The sequence below is a fragment of the Ahaetulla prasina genome, chromosome 2, assembly GCF_028640845.1.
Source record: "Ahaetulla prasina isolate Xishuangbanna chromosome 2, ASM2864084v1, whole genome shotgun sequence".
Classification (NCBI taxonomy): Eukaryota; Metazoa; Chordata; class Lepidosauria; order Squamata; family Colubridae; genus Ahaetulla; species Ahaetulla prasina.
Window position 1 is genome coordinate 193,392,645 of NC_080540.1, and position 17,561 is coordinate 193,410,205.

Sequence of the window (17,561 nt, forward strand, 5' to 3'; positions counted from 1 at the left end):
GTATGACTGTAACTTTGTTGCTGGCAATCCTTATGATTTATATTGATATATTGACCATCATTTGTGTTGTAAATGTTGTACCTTGATGAACGTATCCTTTTATGTACACTGAGAGCATATGCACCAAGACTATTACTTGTGTGTCCAATCACACTTGGCCAATAAAAAATTCTATTCTATTCTATTATGAGGTGTGAGTATCAGATCTCATAAAATTTGGCCATATTTTTAAAAATTAAGAAATACTTTTGTCTCAGATGCTAATGTGAAAGATTGCTTGGAAATGTTGTGAGAGGTAATAGGAAGAAAGACATAAGAGCCAATAGATGGAGATAAGATCCAACAGTTGTTAGAATCTTATCTTACAAACAGCAGTTTGGTCCAGGCTGCAAAAAGCTGAGGAAGAAAAGTCAAAAATGTTCAAAGAAATTGATCTCAACGGATTTACTTATAAATGACAGGAGGAGGTTCCTATTGCAGTTTCCAGAGTTCTGTATTTTAACCCTAATTACAATACTGTGTTAATGCAATACAGTACAAAGCTTAATGGTATAATTGTTTTGAATCTTCTGAACAATTCTGTCTGAGCCTGAGCTCCAGAACATGGCCTCAAATAATGCAACTTGAGCCAGTCTATCCAATGTTTCAGTTTTATTTTGCCTGGGCTATAAAATAACTTTATAATAATTACATCTTGAAGCAGTGACTTGGAGGAGCCTAAAGGATGCCGGAATGCTAAGTGTGCAAGATATGGAATTAAGTGGGAGGAGAAAAATAACTATACGCAGATAATCAATAAGATTACATTAAGCATTCCTGGCTCCAGTGCTCAAAACAGGAGCAACAAACTCCTTCCCAGGCAATGTGTAGAGTAAAACAATGAGCTAATATATTTCTCAAAGAGAAAAGTAAATAAAGTTCATTGCCGAATATTTGCTGTGATAAACCACTTGAAGACACGTCCAGGGACAAACTATAACTGGATGTGTCTGAAGTCTTTGTGGTAGTTATAACATGGAAAATCAGAAGTTGAGGGATGGGAAATAAGGGATTTGTTTAGAAGTTTCTTGAGGGTCACTAATTTGGGTAGAGTGAGTAGGAACTGCTACCTTGCTGATGTCACACCTGGAGGCAGTCACAGAAATGGACCCCTGATTTTGGGGAAGATTTCAAAGAGTATCAGAAGAATTGACCTGTGTGGATTCTTTTCCTGAGCTTCTCCTTAGGGAGTTAAGTATAGTATGAACCAATATCTGCATAGAATAAAAATGTCAACTGTGGTACTCAAAGGTACTTCTGAAAAAGCCTCTCCAAATTCACTCTTCTTTTCACACAGCATCTTCAGTTCCAAATTTTCAGGAAACTGTCCCAAGAGCCAGTGGCTGCAGCCATGCCATCTGCAGTTACTCCCAAACAGCTCACCCTATTGTCGTGTCCAGACAGAAGGCCTGTGGGTTTAAATAATAATGGTTCATGATCTACTATGATGATTAAGGTGGATAATTTAATGTTTAAAACACAATATTAAAACACCCTAAGAACCACAATATTAAAGACAAAACCCACAGTTTTTGGAGTGGCAGTGAATTAGTTTGGAGGAAAATTATTTTGCCTAAACTCAGCAGATCTCTGAGCAGAGTTCCAAATTTTGGGTAGAACAGGTAGCCCTCCCCTCCCCTCTGATGGCACAGTTATCTAGAGGAAAAGTTCCATACAGACAAGGAATGCATGAAGAGATAATCCATCTGCAGTGGAGTATAACTCATATTTCATTCTTGATAAATGAGAGAGGAACAATATGCAACCTATATGCCAGCAACCAACAGATTGGGTAGAACTGAGCTGTGCTATTCACAGCTTGAAGGTTAAAGAGTGATCAGGAAAAAGGAACACTTTCATGTTGGAATAAGGGAAAGTGACATTTGATTTTGCTCAGTCTCCCAGTCTTCTAATTTTAGATTATTTTAGGTCATGATTATTTTTTTAAAATGTCTGTTCCCAAATAGATAGGCATTACTCCAGGCACATTTTTCTGTCAATGTAAAAAAAGTGAGAGAAAAACCATCAGAACTCTAGCTGTGACTCACCCACACGCTCTGCTTTCAGACTATCCCAGATATTGCAATTGAAATCATCATATCCGGCCAGGAGGAGGCGCCCGCTACGGGAGAAAGCGACTGAGGTAATTCCACACATAATGGTCTCGTGAGCAAAGTTGATGAGCTCTTGGTCTGCCCGAAGGTCAAAGAGGCGACAGGAGGCATCATCTGAACCAGTGCAAATGGCTTCCCCACTGGGGAAGAACTAGGGAGGGGGAGGAGGGGGAGAGAGAGAGAGAGAGAGAGAGAGAGAGAGAGAGAGAGAGAGAGATCATTTGCTTCTGTTGTCTTCTGGTGGTTATTCTGCCCTAATCTTTGACATTGTTTCAGGTTCCAGCTCACTTCCACCCTCAGTTCCAGGAAGGGCTTCAGAAACTTACTGAAATGGCATTGATATCCGAGTCATGACCTGTAAATGTCTGGCGGCAAGCTGCTTCTCGGATGTCCCACAGCTTGGCACTGGCATCACAGGCTCCTGAAATAAAAAGCTTGAAGTCCGGAGAGACTGCCAGGCTCATGCAATCCCCAGTGTGTCCTATGAATGTGCTCTTCTCCTGCCCTGTCTCAATATCCCACAGCATGCTGTAAGAGGAAGAAGAAGTTGCTTAGGCTGCACTGAGTAGCTATTTCGATCACCTTCCTATTTGGTACAGCCTTAGAATACTTACAGATCTTGGCAGCTGAATTCAACAGTAATCTAAGAATAAAATTGCTATAAACTAAGGGGAAATAATATATAAAGTAGGATATTCATTCATTCGTGTCCTGCTTTTATTATTTCCACAAATAACTGAAGATGGCAAACATATCCAGCATATCTTCCCCAGGGGTGAAATGTAAAATTTGTTACTACCAGTTCTGTGGGGGTGGCTTGGTGGTGGTGGGTAATGTGACTGGGTGGGCGTGGCCAACTTTTTTTTTTACTTTTAAAAGCATTTTTTCTATAACCTCTTCGGCTGAAGAGGTTGTAAAAAATGCTTTTAAAAGCCTCTGATGATCAGGCAACTCAGCTGGAACCGGCAGAGGAGCCTTTTAAAAGCTTTTAAAGGGTTCTGAACTTCTGACGATCCCAGCTGAGTTGCCTGATCGCCAGAATCCTTTAAAAGCATTTTTTCTACAACTTCTTCGGTCGAAGAGGTTGAGAAAAAATGCTTTTAAAAGGTTCAGACGATCCCAGCTGAGCCGTAGGATCATGAGAGGCGGTTTTTTTAACTTTTAAAACCATTTTTTTTACTTTTAAAAGAATTTTTTCTGCCGAACTGGGAGCATTTCACTCCTGATGTTCCCCCTTCTATTTTTTCCACATTTAAATATGTGAACAGCTTCTTAATTGCAAAAGGGTCTCTTGTTATGCAGTTTGGTCATTTTGATATAAAGTTAGATTCAGCCAAAGATCTCTTAATCACTTCTTCCCCATTGGAAGAGCAACCAGAGCTGATTTCTTGGACCCCACAGACAGTGCCAAATGGGAGTGAGTGACTGAGAGGCAGAATAACTCAATAGATTATGGAAGCTAGCAGAGTTAAACATTCTTCACCAGGTTTTCCTCTTCATGCAACAAAATTCAGCAGACTTTTTTCCTCAAATGGGCCTAGGTTGGGTGTCTATGCTTGGTGGAACCTCTAGAAGGGGATGATATAAAAAGGAAGAAGCAGTGGCACAGTTTGTGGTCAGAGTTTGACGAAAACAGCTATTCACATTGATCCCTTATGATCAAATAGGGATGACATCATTCAATGAGTATGCAAACAACACTTAAAAAGAAGAGGAAAGCAGCAGCTAGAATACATTTCAAAGGAAGAATATGGGTGAGGCAAGGACATGCCACCAGAAGAGTCTTAACATTTTGGAATAAACATTGATATTTGGTCCTCCCTTAGCTTTCTCTAATCCAGATTGGCTGCCTCATCCTGGTTGAGAATTATGTAAAGTACATCTGAAGACCTCCAGTTTGGGAGATGGGTGGAATAGGTGAGGCAGGGGTGCCAAACTGGCGGCCAGTGGGCTGGATGCATCACATGCAGGCCATGCCCACTCTAACTCTGCGAATTGGAAAAACATCGCAAAAGTCACATGATGGCAACATGACACAGCAAGTTTGACACCCGTGGGTTAGAGTATTAAACCTAGATTTAAGGCACAGTAGCAGTTAGCTGAGTTAGGCAATAAAAATAAAAAACAGGTATGAGCCCTGGTGGCACAGTGGTTAGAGTGAAGTATTGCAAGCAAACTTTGCCAACTGCCTGGAATTCAATCCTGACGGGGCTCAACCTTCCATTGTGAGGTGAACCTTTGATTCAACCTTCCATTCCAAGATCAGTAAAATGAGGATACAGATAGTTGAGGGCAATATGGTGACATTGTAAACTGTACAAAAAGTGCTGTATAGCCCTGTGGGAGAGTATATAAGTCTACATCTCTGTAATTGTAGAAACTCAGGGGAAGCTAGTGGAAAATGGCTCCAGGGCTGCCACTAAATGACATTGCTATTGCTAAATAAATAAATAAATACCCATATGGTTGCTTGCTGGCCAGTTCATACACCATAGACAGAAGTACTCACCAAGTGGTGTCCCCAGAGCTAGTTACAATATTATTGTCATCCAGGAATCGGCAGCAGGAGAGGTAGCCTGCAGAGCAGGAGTAAGAGAAGAGGAATATTGTTGAAGGGAAGAAAGAGGATAAGACTTATACAGGACACGTTTTATTATCTCTTCCGGAGATATTTTGTTTTTTGTCAACAGAAGCTGAATTTTGCAGCACATAGTAATTATGTGGCTCAAAAAATTAGAAATTTTCATTCTATGAAATTATACTATTTGTATTTAAATAATTTTTTTAGCCTGCTTCGGCTAGTCACATGGAACCATCAGACACTCTATCCAGCAGTCTCTGGCTTCTGAGATGTTAATTCAGATGTAAGTCAATATCCATAAATTTGCAACCAACTTTTCATTCTTGGAGCAACAATGTGTAAATTCTCAATTTTTTTTTCCTCATCTGGAGGGCTACAAAAACATGTTTGTTTTAAATGGAAGTTGTAGAGTTTCTCAACCATTCCTGTTGCAATATTATATTTTGCTTTGCTTTTTTTTCATGGATTGTAGCTACAGCTTCACCAAGAATTAGAGCAAAAGATCACCTGTATGAGCTGCAAGCTCCCTGTTCACTTTCACGCTTCCTTCACGACTCTTGAGGTTATAGATGGAGCACATATTGTCAAGACCTCCACAGGCCACATAATTCCCTGATGGAGCATAGGCACAAGTCATGACCCAAGAAGACTTGAGAGGGATGGCATGAACCTGCAATTAAAGAATAGGACAGAAATCCACTATTAGCTTCTTGGTCAAAGGTGAGAAAAGCAATAGCTATAGTAGGAATAGACTAGAACAGGGGTGTCAAACTTGATTTCATTGAGGACTAGATCAGCATTATAGTTGTCCTCTGGGGGGGACATGGGAGGAGGGGCATGGTCGGGGCAGCCGACTGGGCATGGCCCGGGGGTGTAGCCAGTTTGACATCACTCACGTGGGTGGTGCCTATGGGGACCAGGTCAGGTTGGGGAGGGATCCAGGGGTCTCTGGTGGGGGGGAAGCGGGCGGGAGGCTCATCCCATGGGATGAGATGAGGTGAGGCAGGGGGCCTGACCTCATATCTGGAAACTGTTGGCCATTGCACGCTTGCCACTCTTTGTGTGCAGAGTGGATGGTTTCTGGCTGTAGCTGCAGCCTGCTGATCCCTTAGCTTGTGCACACTATGGCTCTGGAGTCCACTGCCATCACCGGATTAGCTGTCCATGCAGACTGCTAGACGCGGTTACTCCGTCCCACTGTCTGTTTTGGTTTGCGGTTAGAGAGCAGGTCGCCATTGGTCATCTTCTCAGCCCCCTCACAGATCTTGCCCTTCCCCTCATGCACCTGATGCACTATGGCCTTGCTGTGGGCTGCTGCCACTGCCGCTCAGCAGACTTGCCCAGCCCAAAGGAGGCAAAGTGGCCAGCTAGAAAGGCCATGTAGAGGTGTAGAGTACGTCCAGGCCCAGCAGGCAAAAGAGGGCCACCGCGAGTGGGGAAAGCCAGATCCTCATCGGCACCATGGCCACCCATGTTCAGCAGAGATAGGGGGGAGGCATACAATCATGGCTGAGCCTGGGTGACCATGGCGCCAATAGAGATCCAACTTAACCCGCTCGTAGTGGCGGTCTTTTGCCTGCTGGGCCTGGATGTGCTGTACCACCTCTACTTGGCTTTTCTAGCTGGCTGCTTCGCTTCCTTCAGGCTGCGTGGCATGGTGCTTCAGGTGGCAACAGTAGCAGCCTAATGGACCTGCATGAGCTGCTGGCAGCCTCGGTGATGGCAGCAGCCCACAGCGGTGCCAAGGTGTGTCGAGTGTGTGAGAGGAATGTGCTCCACGTGTGGGCCAAGGACAAGATCTGTGAGGTAGTCAAGAAGATGATCAGCAGCAACCTGCTCTCCAACCGCAAGCCAAAACAGACAGGACGAAATAGGTGAGCCAATGGCAGCAGTAGCCGGAGGCAGAGGCACAGGTCCAGCCTGCTGGATGCAACAGGCAGCCACCTACTCTGTCCCAGCTACATGGGATGGAGCAGGTGTGTCCAGAGGTCTGGCTCCCCCCCAACTCTGCCTGTTGCCAGTGCTGTGCCTGCTTTTTAGAGGGCCAGCTGTGGAGCCCCTACTGCCGGACACCTCCCCCCTGTGCCCACATACCTGAAAGTTCGGTAAGCGCAGCCATCCTGGAAACAGTAAGGGGTCGGCCCATATTGGTTCGCCCGGCCCATCCCCTTCTGGCGGCTGGCAGGCCTGCCTCCTTCTGTGCGCACTCACACCTGCTGAGATAATGTGGGCTGGGCCTGTGCGCATGCACCCCTGCTGGAATGGGATGGGATGGGCCGAAGGGATGCAGGCCGACCCCTTACCATTTCCAGGACGGCCTGCAGGCCTTGAGTTTGAAACCCCTGGTCTAGAAAGTAGACTCAGAGGCAAAATGCTAGCAGTCAGTTTTCATTCCTAGCATTGCTTGCTAACAGATTGTGGACGTATCATCTATTTGCTTAAGTATCTCCTACCTTGTTGGTTGTATAAGTATCCCATACAATTAGTTTTCCATCTTGTGAAGCACTGACCAGAAGTCTATAATAGAAGAAAGGTGTTATCATTGGGATAAATTGGGATCTGAAGGTTAAGCTGCTTCAGGTCCAACTCTCCACCACCCAACCTTACATAATGCACCTTCAAGGTGATTTTGTTCTCCATCTTATAGCAAAGTATTCATAGCCAAGGGATGGGAAGGTAGAACTCTGTGTGTGTGTGGTGGTGGGGGATTACATGTATGGTTCAGAATACAGAATTATTCATTTTGCTGCTATTTCTATTGTATGATAACCAATTTACACTTACAGTATGGACTTCATGAAATTTACCATGTATATTTTATTCAGAGTTGGAAAGGAACTTATTATAAAGTCATTGGTGCTTTCTGAACTAGTTGTTTGTTTGCAGATATTTCATTACCCAACTAAGTAACATCATATTACTGTGTTTTCCCGAAAATAACACCCGGTCTTATTTTCTTTTGGGGCCCCAAAATAAGCACTAGGGCTTATTATCGGGGAAACATGATTTCAGGATGATCAACCTGGCCGGGTGCCTCGCCCCCTGGTGCACACACAAGAGCCAGAAAGTGCTCAGAGACCAACGGTATCCAGTGGGAACTGCAGCCCATCGATCCCTTGGTCAGTGCACTCCGTGGCTGCACAGAGCGGAAGGCGCAGAGCGGAGGCAGGCAATCTCCATGTGCATAAAAGGCAGGCAATCTCGGCGCACTGCTTGGGCTGCAGACAAGCCAAGAAATGGGAAGATGAGCCTCCCATGGCTGGCCGCCACCACTCGGCTTTCCCATGGCCTTTGCAGTGCATCTGGATTGCCTGCCTCCCACTTCCTTCTGCTTCTGTCTGCTGCCGGTGTCACTACACAAAGACGAGCCTCTTGTGGACAGCTGCTGCTCCAGCTCACCACTGCTTGGCTTTTCTGCAGCCCATGCGCGTGTCCAGGTTGCCTGCCTCCCCCTGTGCCTCGACTTTGCACAGGTATTCAACTCACCTGTGCTGCTTAGGCTGTACCTGCTGCCAGATACTCTCAGCCCACAAGTGCTCACCACCTTCTATGCTGGCCATGCCCACCATCTTCATTAAGGCTTAATTTTTGGGTTAGGTTTTATATTAGGCACAGATGTGTAAACCGGGCTAGGTCTTATTTTCAGGGTAGGTCCTATTTTTGGGAAAACACAGTAGTTTGGTAATGAAATATCTGCTAGCAAACAACCAAGCTCTGAGAGCAGCAAGTACTCCACAGTTCAACCCTGAGCTATACATATTCTCTTCTATTAGAAACTTACTTGATGATCTTAGGCTCATCATTAGCTCTCATTCTAATAAATATTTCAGGTTGTTGGATGATTCAAATGATGGAAAAGGACAGCAGGGGTAACCAACTTTGCAAGTGGAGGGTTGATCTCTTTGGAATGAACTCTTTGGTGATTCCACAGGCAAATGGACTTGGTAGTGAGTGACAACGGTGGGATATGCCAATTCACAGAGGCTTATTTTTATTCTCTTATATTTTTTGTTCTCCATCCTATATTCCTCAAGCAAGACTAATTAAGGATCACTGGAAGAAAGAAGTTTTAACTAGTCCTTCCATGGACATTGGCATGGTCAAGATTACTGTTTTTCTATTGCTAAACAGTGATCTTGATGAAAAGGGGAGCACTTTTATTCCTGCAGATGGACATCTATATTCCTATTCATTATTGCCTATTTTGTTTCTGAGCAGGGCAGCCAGAAAATTGCATGGGGAATCTTCATGGGCTTCCATAGAATGTGAAAAGGTAGACAAAAGAAAAATGAGATATACTGTCTTGAGTTCCTTGCAAGAAAATTAAGGTAAAAATGCAGTTAATTAATTTATTTACTATTTTGGTTGGAGATAAATAGAATTAAAGACTTTATGAAAGGCATGAATTGTCCCAAAATTCCACAGTGTTCAAATTGAAAATTGAAAAAAGCAGACAGCAATTCTCTCTCATTCTCTGAATAACACAGATAATAAGAGCCTTTGGTCAGCTAATTTGTTTGAGAAACTGGGCTGGGTCACTGGGAAGGGACTCGACGGAATAAGATAGCAAGGAAAATACCACCTGTTTTTTTCCTTATATACTAGTATATACTCTCAACCTTGGCAATTTTAAGATGTGTGGACTTCAGCTTCATAAATCTTAAATTTGTCAAGGCTAAGAAACACTGCTATATACCATTACTTACTTGGAATCTGTGGACCAGTGACAAGCATAGATCTTGGCCAGATGTCCACGCAAAGTCCTCCGTGTCCGCAGCTGTATGCGCCCAACCACTTCCATGTCAGCAACAAGCTATACAGGGAAGAAGAAATTTAGCTCCTATTCCAAAAGGTTTTCGCTAATGAGCTGTATTAAGTCACTTGCTGAACCTGCAGTTCTCTTGAATTTGTGTCAGACTTACCCATTCAGGCAAACTTGTTTTAAACAGAGTAATGTACTGTTAGCATTTCCTACCTGAGCAAGTGTAGTATCAGCACAAGTTTTTCGAGCTTCCTGAAAGAGAAAAGGCGAGAGATGACATTTTGATACCCCCAGCATTTCTACCCTCTATCCCAGGGGTGTCAAACTCAAGGCCTGCGGGTTGGATCCAGCCTGCTGGGTGCTTAGAGCTGGCCTGTGGGGCCAGCCTGGAAATACCAAAGAACCGGCCTGTGCTGCCTCTGCTAGCGAAAACAGGGCACGGGGGGCCATGCGCAGCCCCCCCCCCCCATGCCCCGTTTTTGGCCTGGACGGCCTCCTGCAAAATCCTGCAGGAACCACAATTCCCTCACTAACCTGCTTTCCAGCTCTCTTTTTTCTGGCATGCAGGGCAACAAAAGAAGACCGTGGGACTCCCAGTAAAAAAAAAAAAGTTCAATCAGACCTTCTGAGTTTGCAAGATCTTTTTTCCTTTGAGAAGCTGGAAGGACTGATTGCATTTTTTAAAAACTGCTAGTCTCATGGTCTTCTTTTGTTGCCCTGCACGCAGGAGAACGTGAAAGCAGGTTAGCGAGGGAATTGTGGTTGCTCTGAGGTGGGATGAGGATTTTGCACTTCGATTGCTCTGGGGTGGAGTGGGAGTGAGGATTTTGCACTAACCCTAACCCTAAAAGTCAGTCTATGTTTAGTCTACATCTGACTTTGGGGATATTTCTTCATAACCGAACAAAAGTTCGGTTTTTTCTGTGCAGTTCACACCCCTTGCTTGCTGGATCTGGATGTCACAAAGCAAAGCCCACATTTTGTTATTAAACACCCCCCCCCCACCGCTCTGTTTTGGCTGGCAGAGTGCTGCAGGAGGCAGAGTGCTGTCATGCCCCCCCTGGCCACACACCCCCTCTCCAGCCCTCCAAGGTCAAACAAAACTCTGATGCTGCCCTCAATGAAATCAAGTTTGACACCCCTGCTCTATCCTTTATGAAGCAGTTTCAAACGAATGTGACCATCTTCATTTATCTCAGCCTTTAAGGGCAAAGAACATCCTTCACTGAGTTAGAACTCAGTTTTTTTCCCCCTTCCAGCTGACCAATAGGAGAGTGGAAAGAATGTCATGGAACTAGTGACTTGGAGGAACAAAATTCCCTCAACCCAAATCCCTACAAAAACAAAACATAAGCAATTGTTTTCTCTCTCCACCCCCACCCATGTTTTTCAGTATTGTATACTTATACTGACGTGCATTTATCTGGTGGTTTGCAAATAAGACTTGAGAAGCACTGAAATGCTGCCATAGCTTCCTAGCTGCTTGGCCACCATTCCTTTGCCTTTTAAAAGTCCATGCGAATTGTTAAAGTTAAATGAGAGCGTATGGCAATTGTATTGCTGTGCACATGTCCCAGTAATCATGACAATAGTTTGCATATGGCTACCTTGGCTGGAAGACGATACATTCTAAACTACATATTGTAGGAATAGGCCAGCAGCAGGAGTGATGTCCTGGGTACAAGGAGAGAATAACAATTTGGACCAGAGAGCTAAAGAGTAGGATGAAACAATATTCCTGAGAGTGAGAACATGACCTGTCTGTAGTAATTTTTAAAAAAATATCATTTTGTTGTGATTTCAAATAAGCTGCAACAAAGTCAAAAATATCAAGTTTGCTCCCAAAAAAGAAGAATCATGAGATCAAAGATCACAATCAATCCCAAATGGTGTGTGTGTGTGGGGAGCATTGACTGGATTTTTGGAATGAAAAGTATAGCAAAGAACACTTCCCAAATTGTGACTCCTGTATCATGAAATTGCCCTTCAATAACCAAATTTCAATTTTCTTTGAAAAACTAGATAACAATCCACTTGTTGCCGAACTGTGTATTTCTTCACCACTTTTCTTCCTAGGTACGTAAAATGAGTTATTTTCACAACAGCCCTGTGATGAAGATTAGGCAAAGAAAATGTAATTGGATTAACTTCTGGGTTGGTTGAAGATTAGAATCCACTTGGGTTTTACAAATCCAGGATTCTATCAGTTTCTCTTTTTTTGTAGTTGCAAAACACTTAAGCAATGTAAAACGGCAGACATCTTAGGTGTGCGCAGATAGATAGAGTCAAATGTAAATTGAAACAGTATACAGGTTGTCTTCGACTTACAACTGTTCGTTTAGTGACCGTTCGAAGTCACAAAGGCACTGAAACAAGTGACTCATGACCATTTTTCATACAACTGTTGCAGCCTCCCTTTATTCATGTGATCCAAATTCAGATGCTTGGCAACTGACTCATATTTATGACAGTTATGGCAGAGTCTCTGCATCGTGTGATCATGTTCTGTGACCTTCTGACAAGCAAAGTCAATTGGGGAGGTAGGTTCGCTTAGCAATTGTGTTACTAACTTAATAACTTCAGTGATTTACAACTGTGGCAAGAAAGGTCGTAAAATGCAGCAAAACTCACTTAATATCCATTCACTTAGCAACAGAAATTGTGGGCTCAATTGTATTCGTAAATCAAGGGCTACCTATAGTTATTAAACATTTTTATTAAATTATTTTCAGCAGAGTGGTGGGCCCATACACTCATTGTACACCACATATGAGCAGATTTTGTTCTTACAAATGTACAAATGCTATGCTTTTTAAAATACCTCTAATTATAAAAGTTTTTTACTTTTTGTCTAGGACAGCGATGGCTAGCCTTTTCGGCATCAAGTGCCGAAACTGGAGTGTGCACGCCAGAGCACTGGAGCCCGGAAAAGAGCAGCTGGCTGGTGCATATATGCGCGGCAGCCAGCTGCTCTTCCGGGTTCCGTTGTATGCATGCGCACCGGACAGCTGCTCACCTCTGGGTTCTGGTGCGCCAGGTGGTCTTCGCATGAAGACCAGCTAGCCAGCACGCATACATGCACCGGAACCCAGAAGAGCAGCTAGTGACAGTGTGTGTGCCCACAGAGAGGGTTCTGTGTGCTACCTCTGGCACACATGCCATAGGTTCACCATCACGGCTCTAGGATATACTGTTAGTTGAAATTTCAGAAAACGCTTAACTGATTCTTAATCCAGAGGTAGATAGTCTTTGGAGCAGCTCATTTCCTTGCAGTGAAAAAATAAGCCTATTCTCAGGTACTCTCTGGCAATATTTTTTATCCTAGCTAGATTTCTCTTCATGCTGAGAAAATTACAACTCCAGAATCTTTGGGGGACATGCGGTGTATGCCCTTTAACTGATTCATTAGTGATATGTCAAAGAACTGAGGAAGAAAAAGAAAAAAATATAACTCAAATACAATAAAGTTACTGCATTAAGGGAAGTCCAAGATGATATTAATTCTGGATATTTGTAAATATTCAAAATGGGAAATACCCACTGGGCTAGAAAACCTTCCATGCTAGTAAGCACATTTGAGCCTTGACCATAAAGCATCACAAAGTGGCTGGCGCAGTGTGTATGTTCTTTATTTTCTCAGATCACCCAGTCTTTCTTTCTCTAGTTTCGTGTCTGTTTGTGTGTGTTTGTGTGTGTGTGTGTGTGTGTGTGTGTGCATGTGCCCAGGTGGAAGGGTATACTGGCACAATAAATCACTAGTTTGCAACAAGCCCCACTTTTGTTTCCTAAGGAGCCCATTTGGGCCCAGAGACAGTCTACAATACAGTGGAAACACAATAGCATTTTGTTTTGTAATGTGCAAGTTTTATATTCTATTTATTTAGTTATTAGATTTTTATCCTGCTTTTATTACTTTATAAATAACCCAAGGCAGTGAACATATCTAATAGTCCTTCCTTTTTCTGTTTCTCCCACAATAACCCTGTGAGATGGATTGGGCTGAGAGTCATGTAGCAGGCTTTCATGTCTAAAGTGGGGCTAGAACTCACAGTCTCCTATTTTCTAGGCCAGCACCTTCACCACCAGAGCAAACGGGCTAAAAATAAATAAAAATAAGAGCAACCTGATGAGCCACAGCAGGGAGGCTGGGAGGCCCCAAGGGCTTCTTCAGGAATATGGTGCTTACAGGTTTAATCTCATGCACCACTGACAAACGTGCATTATCTGAGTTGTAATCTTTAAAGTAATTGTGTGAGATACCAGTGTTGCAGATAGGGAGTTGAGGCTGAGGAGATTGCTCATGATTTTATAGATGAAATATGAATGGGGGTTTCATAGTTCAACCTTTATCTTCACTTAAAGTGGAGGAAAACGGCCCCATCTCAGGCATTTCCCTCTTGTTCTCAGCATTACCTCAATCTGCTTCTTCAGCTGCTCAGCTTCCTGCTTCATCTGCTCTATTTCACCCATTGTGACAGACTAATTTTCAGCTTTCACTTGGAGTCCCCTGGGTCCTGTGGAGATCAAAGGAGAAAGAGGAAAAACCCTAAGACTGAAATCTTGGTGTTTTTTAAACAGCAATAGCAATCACAATTAGACTTATATACTACTCCATAGTGTTTTACAGCACACTAAGTAATTTACAGAGTCAGCATATTGCCTCCAACAATCTGGGTTCTCATTTTACTAACTTTAGAAGGATGGAAGGATGAATCAATCTTGAGCCTGTCAGGATCAAACTCCAGGATGTGAGCAATACTGTGAATTAGCTTGCAATACTCATTTTAACCACTACACCACCAGGGCTTTTTTTTTTTTAATGTTTACAAGATCTCCAATAATTTAGGTCTTGTGAATCAACAGAGCTCCCTGATATAATAGAAGGCATAAAAAAATGGAAGGTCACACCAAGCCTTCCTATAGTTCTGGGTCAAAGCAAGTCAAATCAGTCGAAGAAGTTCACTTAGTCAAATTTGACTCCAATAAATGTTACTTTGCCACCACTTCTTATTATGCATACTTGGGTATGTAAGAAAGCAGGATGGGTCCTTGCACACATAATAGGATTATAAGGGGCCTCTGTGGCTCAGACTGCTAATGCAGTCTGTTATTAACAGCAGCTGCCTGCAATTACTGCAGGTTCTAGTCCCACCAGGCCCAAGGTTGACTCAGCCTTCCATCCTTTATAAGGTAGGTAAAACGAGGACCCAGATTGTTGGGGGCAATAAGTTGACTTTGTATATAAATATACAAATAGAATGAAGACTATTGCTAACATAGTGTAAGCTGCCCTGAGTCTTCGGAGAAGAGCGGGATATAAATGCAAATTAAAAAAAAAAGGGAGTCATGTATTTCTAAGAACAAAAAGGGGGCTTCATAAGGAAAGCCATAAAATATTCTATGTATCTGCTCTGCGGTGTTTTGTTTTGTTTTTCATTTAAAAAACCAACTCAACAAACTGATATTTATAGTTGCAAAGCCCCAAAAAATTTCTGCAACATTTTAGTCAGTCCAGTTAATATTTCTCCATGTTTGCATGTTAGCCTTCAGCCACATCACTCCATCAGGTTTCCCTCAATTGTCTATCCTGCTGCTTCCAGCTACAGCCTGCCATTAATGTGCTAGTATTTTGTAATTGATTCCTGCTGCTGTGACATCAATGGGAATGTCGGGGGAGGGGGGGCAGATCTCCATGCTGGGAAAGAAGTCCAACTGCAAGTTTTTGCAGACTGAGCTTCTGAGTAGTTGGCAACTCTACTTTTACTCATTGTTTATACTTTTTATCTTCTTCTAATGCCATCTTTGGTTCAAAAACTACACCTTCATTTTTTAGTTTTACTCAATTCCTGTGAATTCCTGTGCATAAGAGCAGAGTTTTTTTAAAAAAAAATACTGGCAGCTTGAAAATGTGTGGACCAACTCTCAGAGTTCCCCAGTTAATTGGCTGGAGAATTCTGGGAGTTGAAGTCAACACATCTTCAAACTGCCAAATTCAAGAAACACTGCTCTAGAAATTAACTATTGTTTGGCAACCAATTGCACCAAATCAGTCAGGCTGCTTTCAGGTAAGGATTAACTGTGGAGTTTTTGTTCATTCACAGCATTATAGTTATAAGAGTTTAGCAGGACCAGGCCATCAAATCCTTTTATTTATGCTACCAGATAAAATCTGATTTTTAAAAACTGGTGGGAAGAGTAATGTTGTTTTAACAAGCAGTATTAATCCAGATGCATCAATCTCATTTTAGCGTACATTGAAGATTACTTTTGCACCAAGTTTTTTTTTAATTAAGCATTTAAATATAACAATTATCTGGTTGTATTAGAAATCATTATAGTCTAGTGAATCAAAGTGCTATAATAATCACAACTCTTAATTATGCAATTACCACTATATTTTGAAAAATGTTTAATCTTCCATTTAGGAAAATTGCTTAACAACAATCAGGATGCTTCTGGTTAATAATAAAAAAATAGAATTATAATTAAATGCTAAATTATAAAATGCTAAAATATAGAATGCTAAAAGTTTAAATAACTGCTTATTTTAGGGAAAAAAAGCTTTATAGCTAAAACAGCTTGCTTTTAAAAATACTTTTATTAAGGATTTTAAAAATACTAAAATACAAACTATCAAAAAGAAAAAAAAGTAGAAAGAAAAATGCAAATTGCAAAAAGAAAATGAAACTTTAAAAAGAAAGAAAGAAGAAAAGGAACTGAAAATGGAATAGTTAAAGAAGTGACTTCCTATCTTCTTTGCAACAAGTACAGGCAAATTTAATATATCTCTCAACCTCCTATAAAATTACATAATCCATTTCTTCCCATAACCTTGCCTTTATATTCATAAATCCAACAATCATTGTCATTTCTGCCCATGGCAAGAAGTCCATTAAGGTTTTCCAGCATTTCATAATAGTATTTTTATTCTACTTAGATCAAATAAATTATATCAATCTTGATTTTTAATTCATCAGGTTGCTGTCATGGGATTTAATTTCTGTTCAAAATTTCTTCCTCCTGTCTCAATTTTTTTTCCAAAGTTTAAAAACACTCTTTTATAAATGCATTCATAAGTCTTTGTCCAGGTTATTTTTCATCTCTTGGCTTATTATTTATATTTCATATTATTTGTATTGCATATTCTATTCTATTCTATTCTGTTCTGTTCTATTCTATTCTATTCTGTTCTATTCTATTTCCACCATAATTGTCTTCTCTGATATATAATCCACAATTTCTTTATTTCCCAATGTTTATCAGCTGGAATTTCTTTCATCTCTTCACTTGATCAGTCTGCAAATTCTTCCACTTTTTAAAAAATGTTTTGTTTGTTATCTTTCTAATGATAAAGACTTCATATCTTGGCAATTCTCTGTGTCAATCCAAGTTCATTGTTCAACCAATTTCCATTTAGTAAAATATTAAATTTCATTTCCAAATTATTATATTGAATTATTTCTTTTCAGGTTAACTGTAGTACAAAAAGGCTGTTTTTTAAGGAAACATTAATTTTGGTTGCTTATTCCACAATATAATGATTTAAATTCTTTTTCTGTATGAAGCCTACAGATGCTGCAGTCCAAAATACTTTTTATATAAAATCTGCATAACAAATTGATTTATTGATAACAGGAAAAATATGCTAAAATTTGGGATCTTGTAGGATTTAATGATACCCCCTAGATGCCTCTAAGGTTTAAAATTCAGCTGGTTCAATTTCAAATTTCAATAAAATTTACTTGTAAATTGTGCCAGTAGGTGGCAATTGACAAATGGTATTTATCTTTTAGTTTGGAAAATGATGAGTTCTAGTTGATTTAATATAAAAATATGAACATAAAATAAGTTTTACATTGTGAAATTAATTTAAGACATAGATAACATTATCCCTATAAATATATGGATATCATATTTTACAAGAAAAAGATGCAAGACAAGAAAAAAAAGAAAGAAATGACTTCTCTACAATACATAAGGACAGTATTTTAATCATGTTTTAATTGGATTTATACTTTATAGAAAATATGTAGCTCAAAAAGAATAGCATTCACCACAAAAGGTT

At 41.2% G+C, this 17,561-nt stretch overlaps 1 protein-coding gene across 1 annotated transcript; it reads right to left on the reverse strand.

Annotated features, from left to right (window-relative positions):
- Positions 1-520: 520 nt before the first annotated feature.
- GNB3 (G protein subunit beta 3) lies at positions 521-13,966 on the reverse strand. Its single transcript, XM_058168022.1, is given in 11 exon segments — positions 521-1,392; positions 1,395-1,448; positions 2,088-2,304; positions 2,480-2,681; positions 4,663-4,729; positions 5,242-5,404; positions 7,188-7,251; positions 9,441-9,547; positions 9,710-9,748; positions 12,852-12,920; positions 13,910-13,966. Coding segments are annotated over 11 exon segments (1,209 nt in total). The 3' UTR covers positions 521-1,222.
- Positions 13,967-17,561: the final 3,595 nt, after the last annotated feature.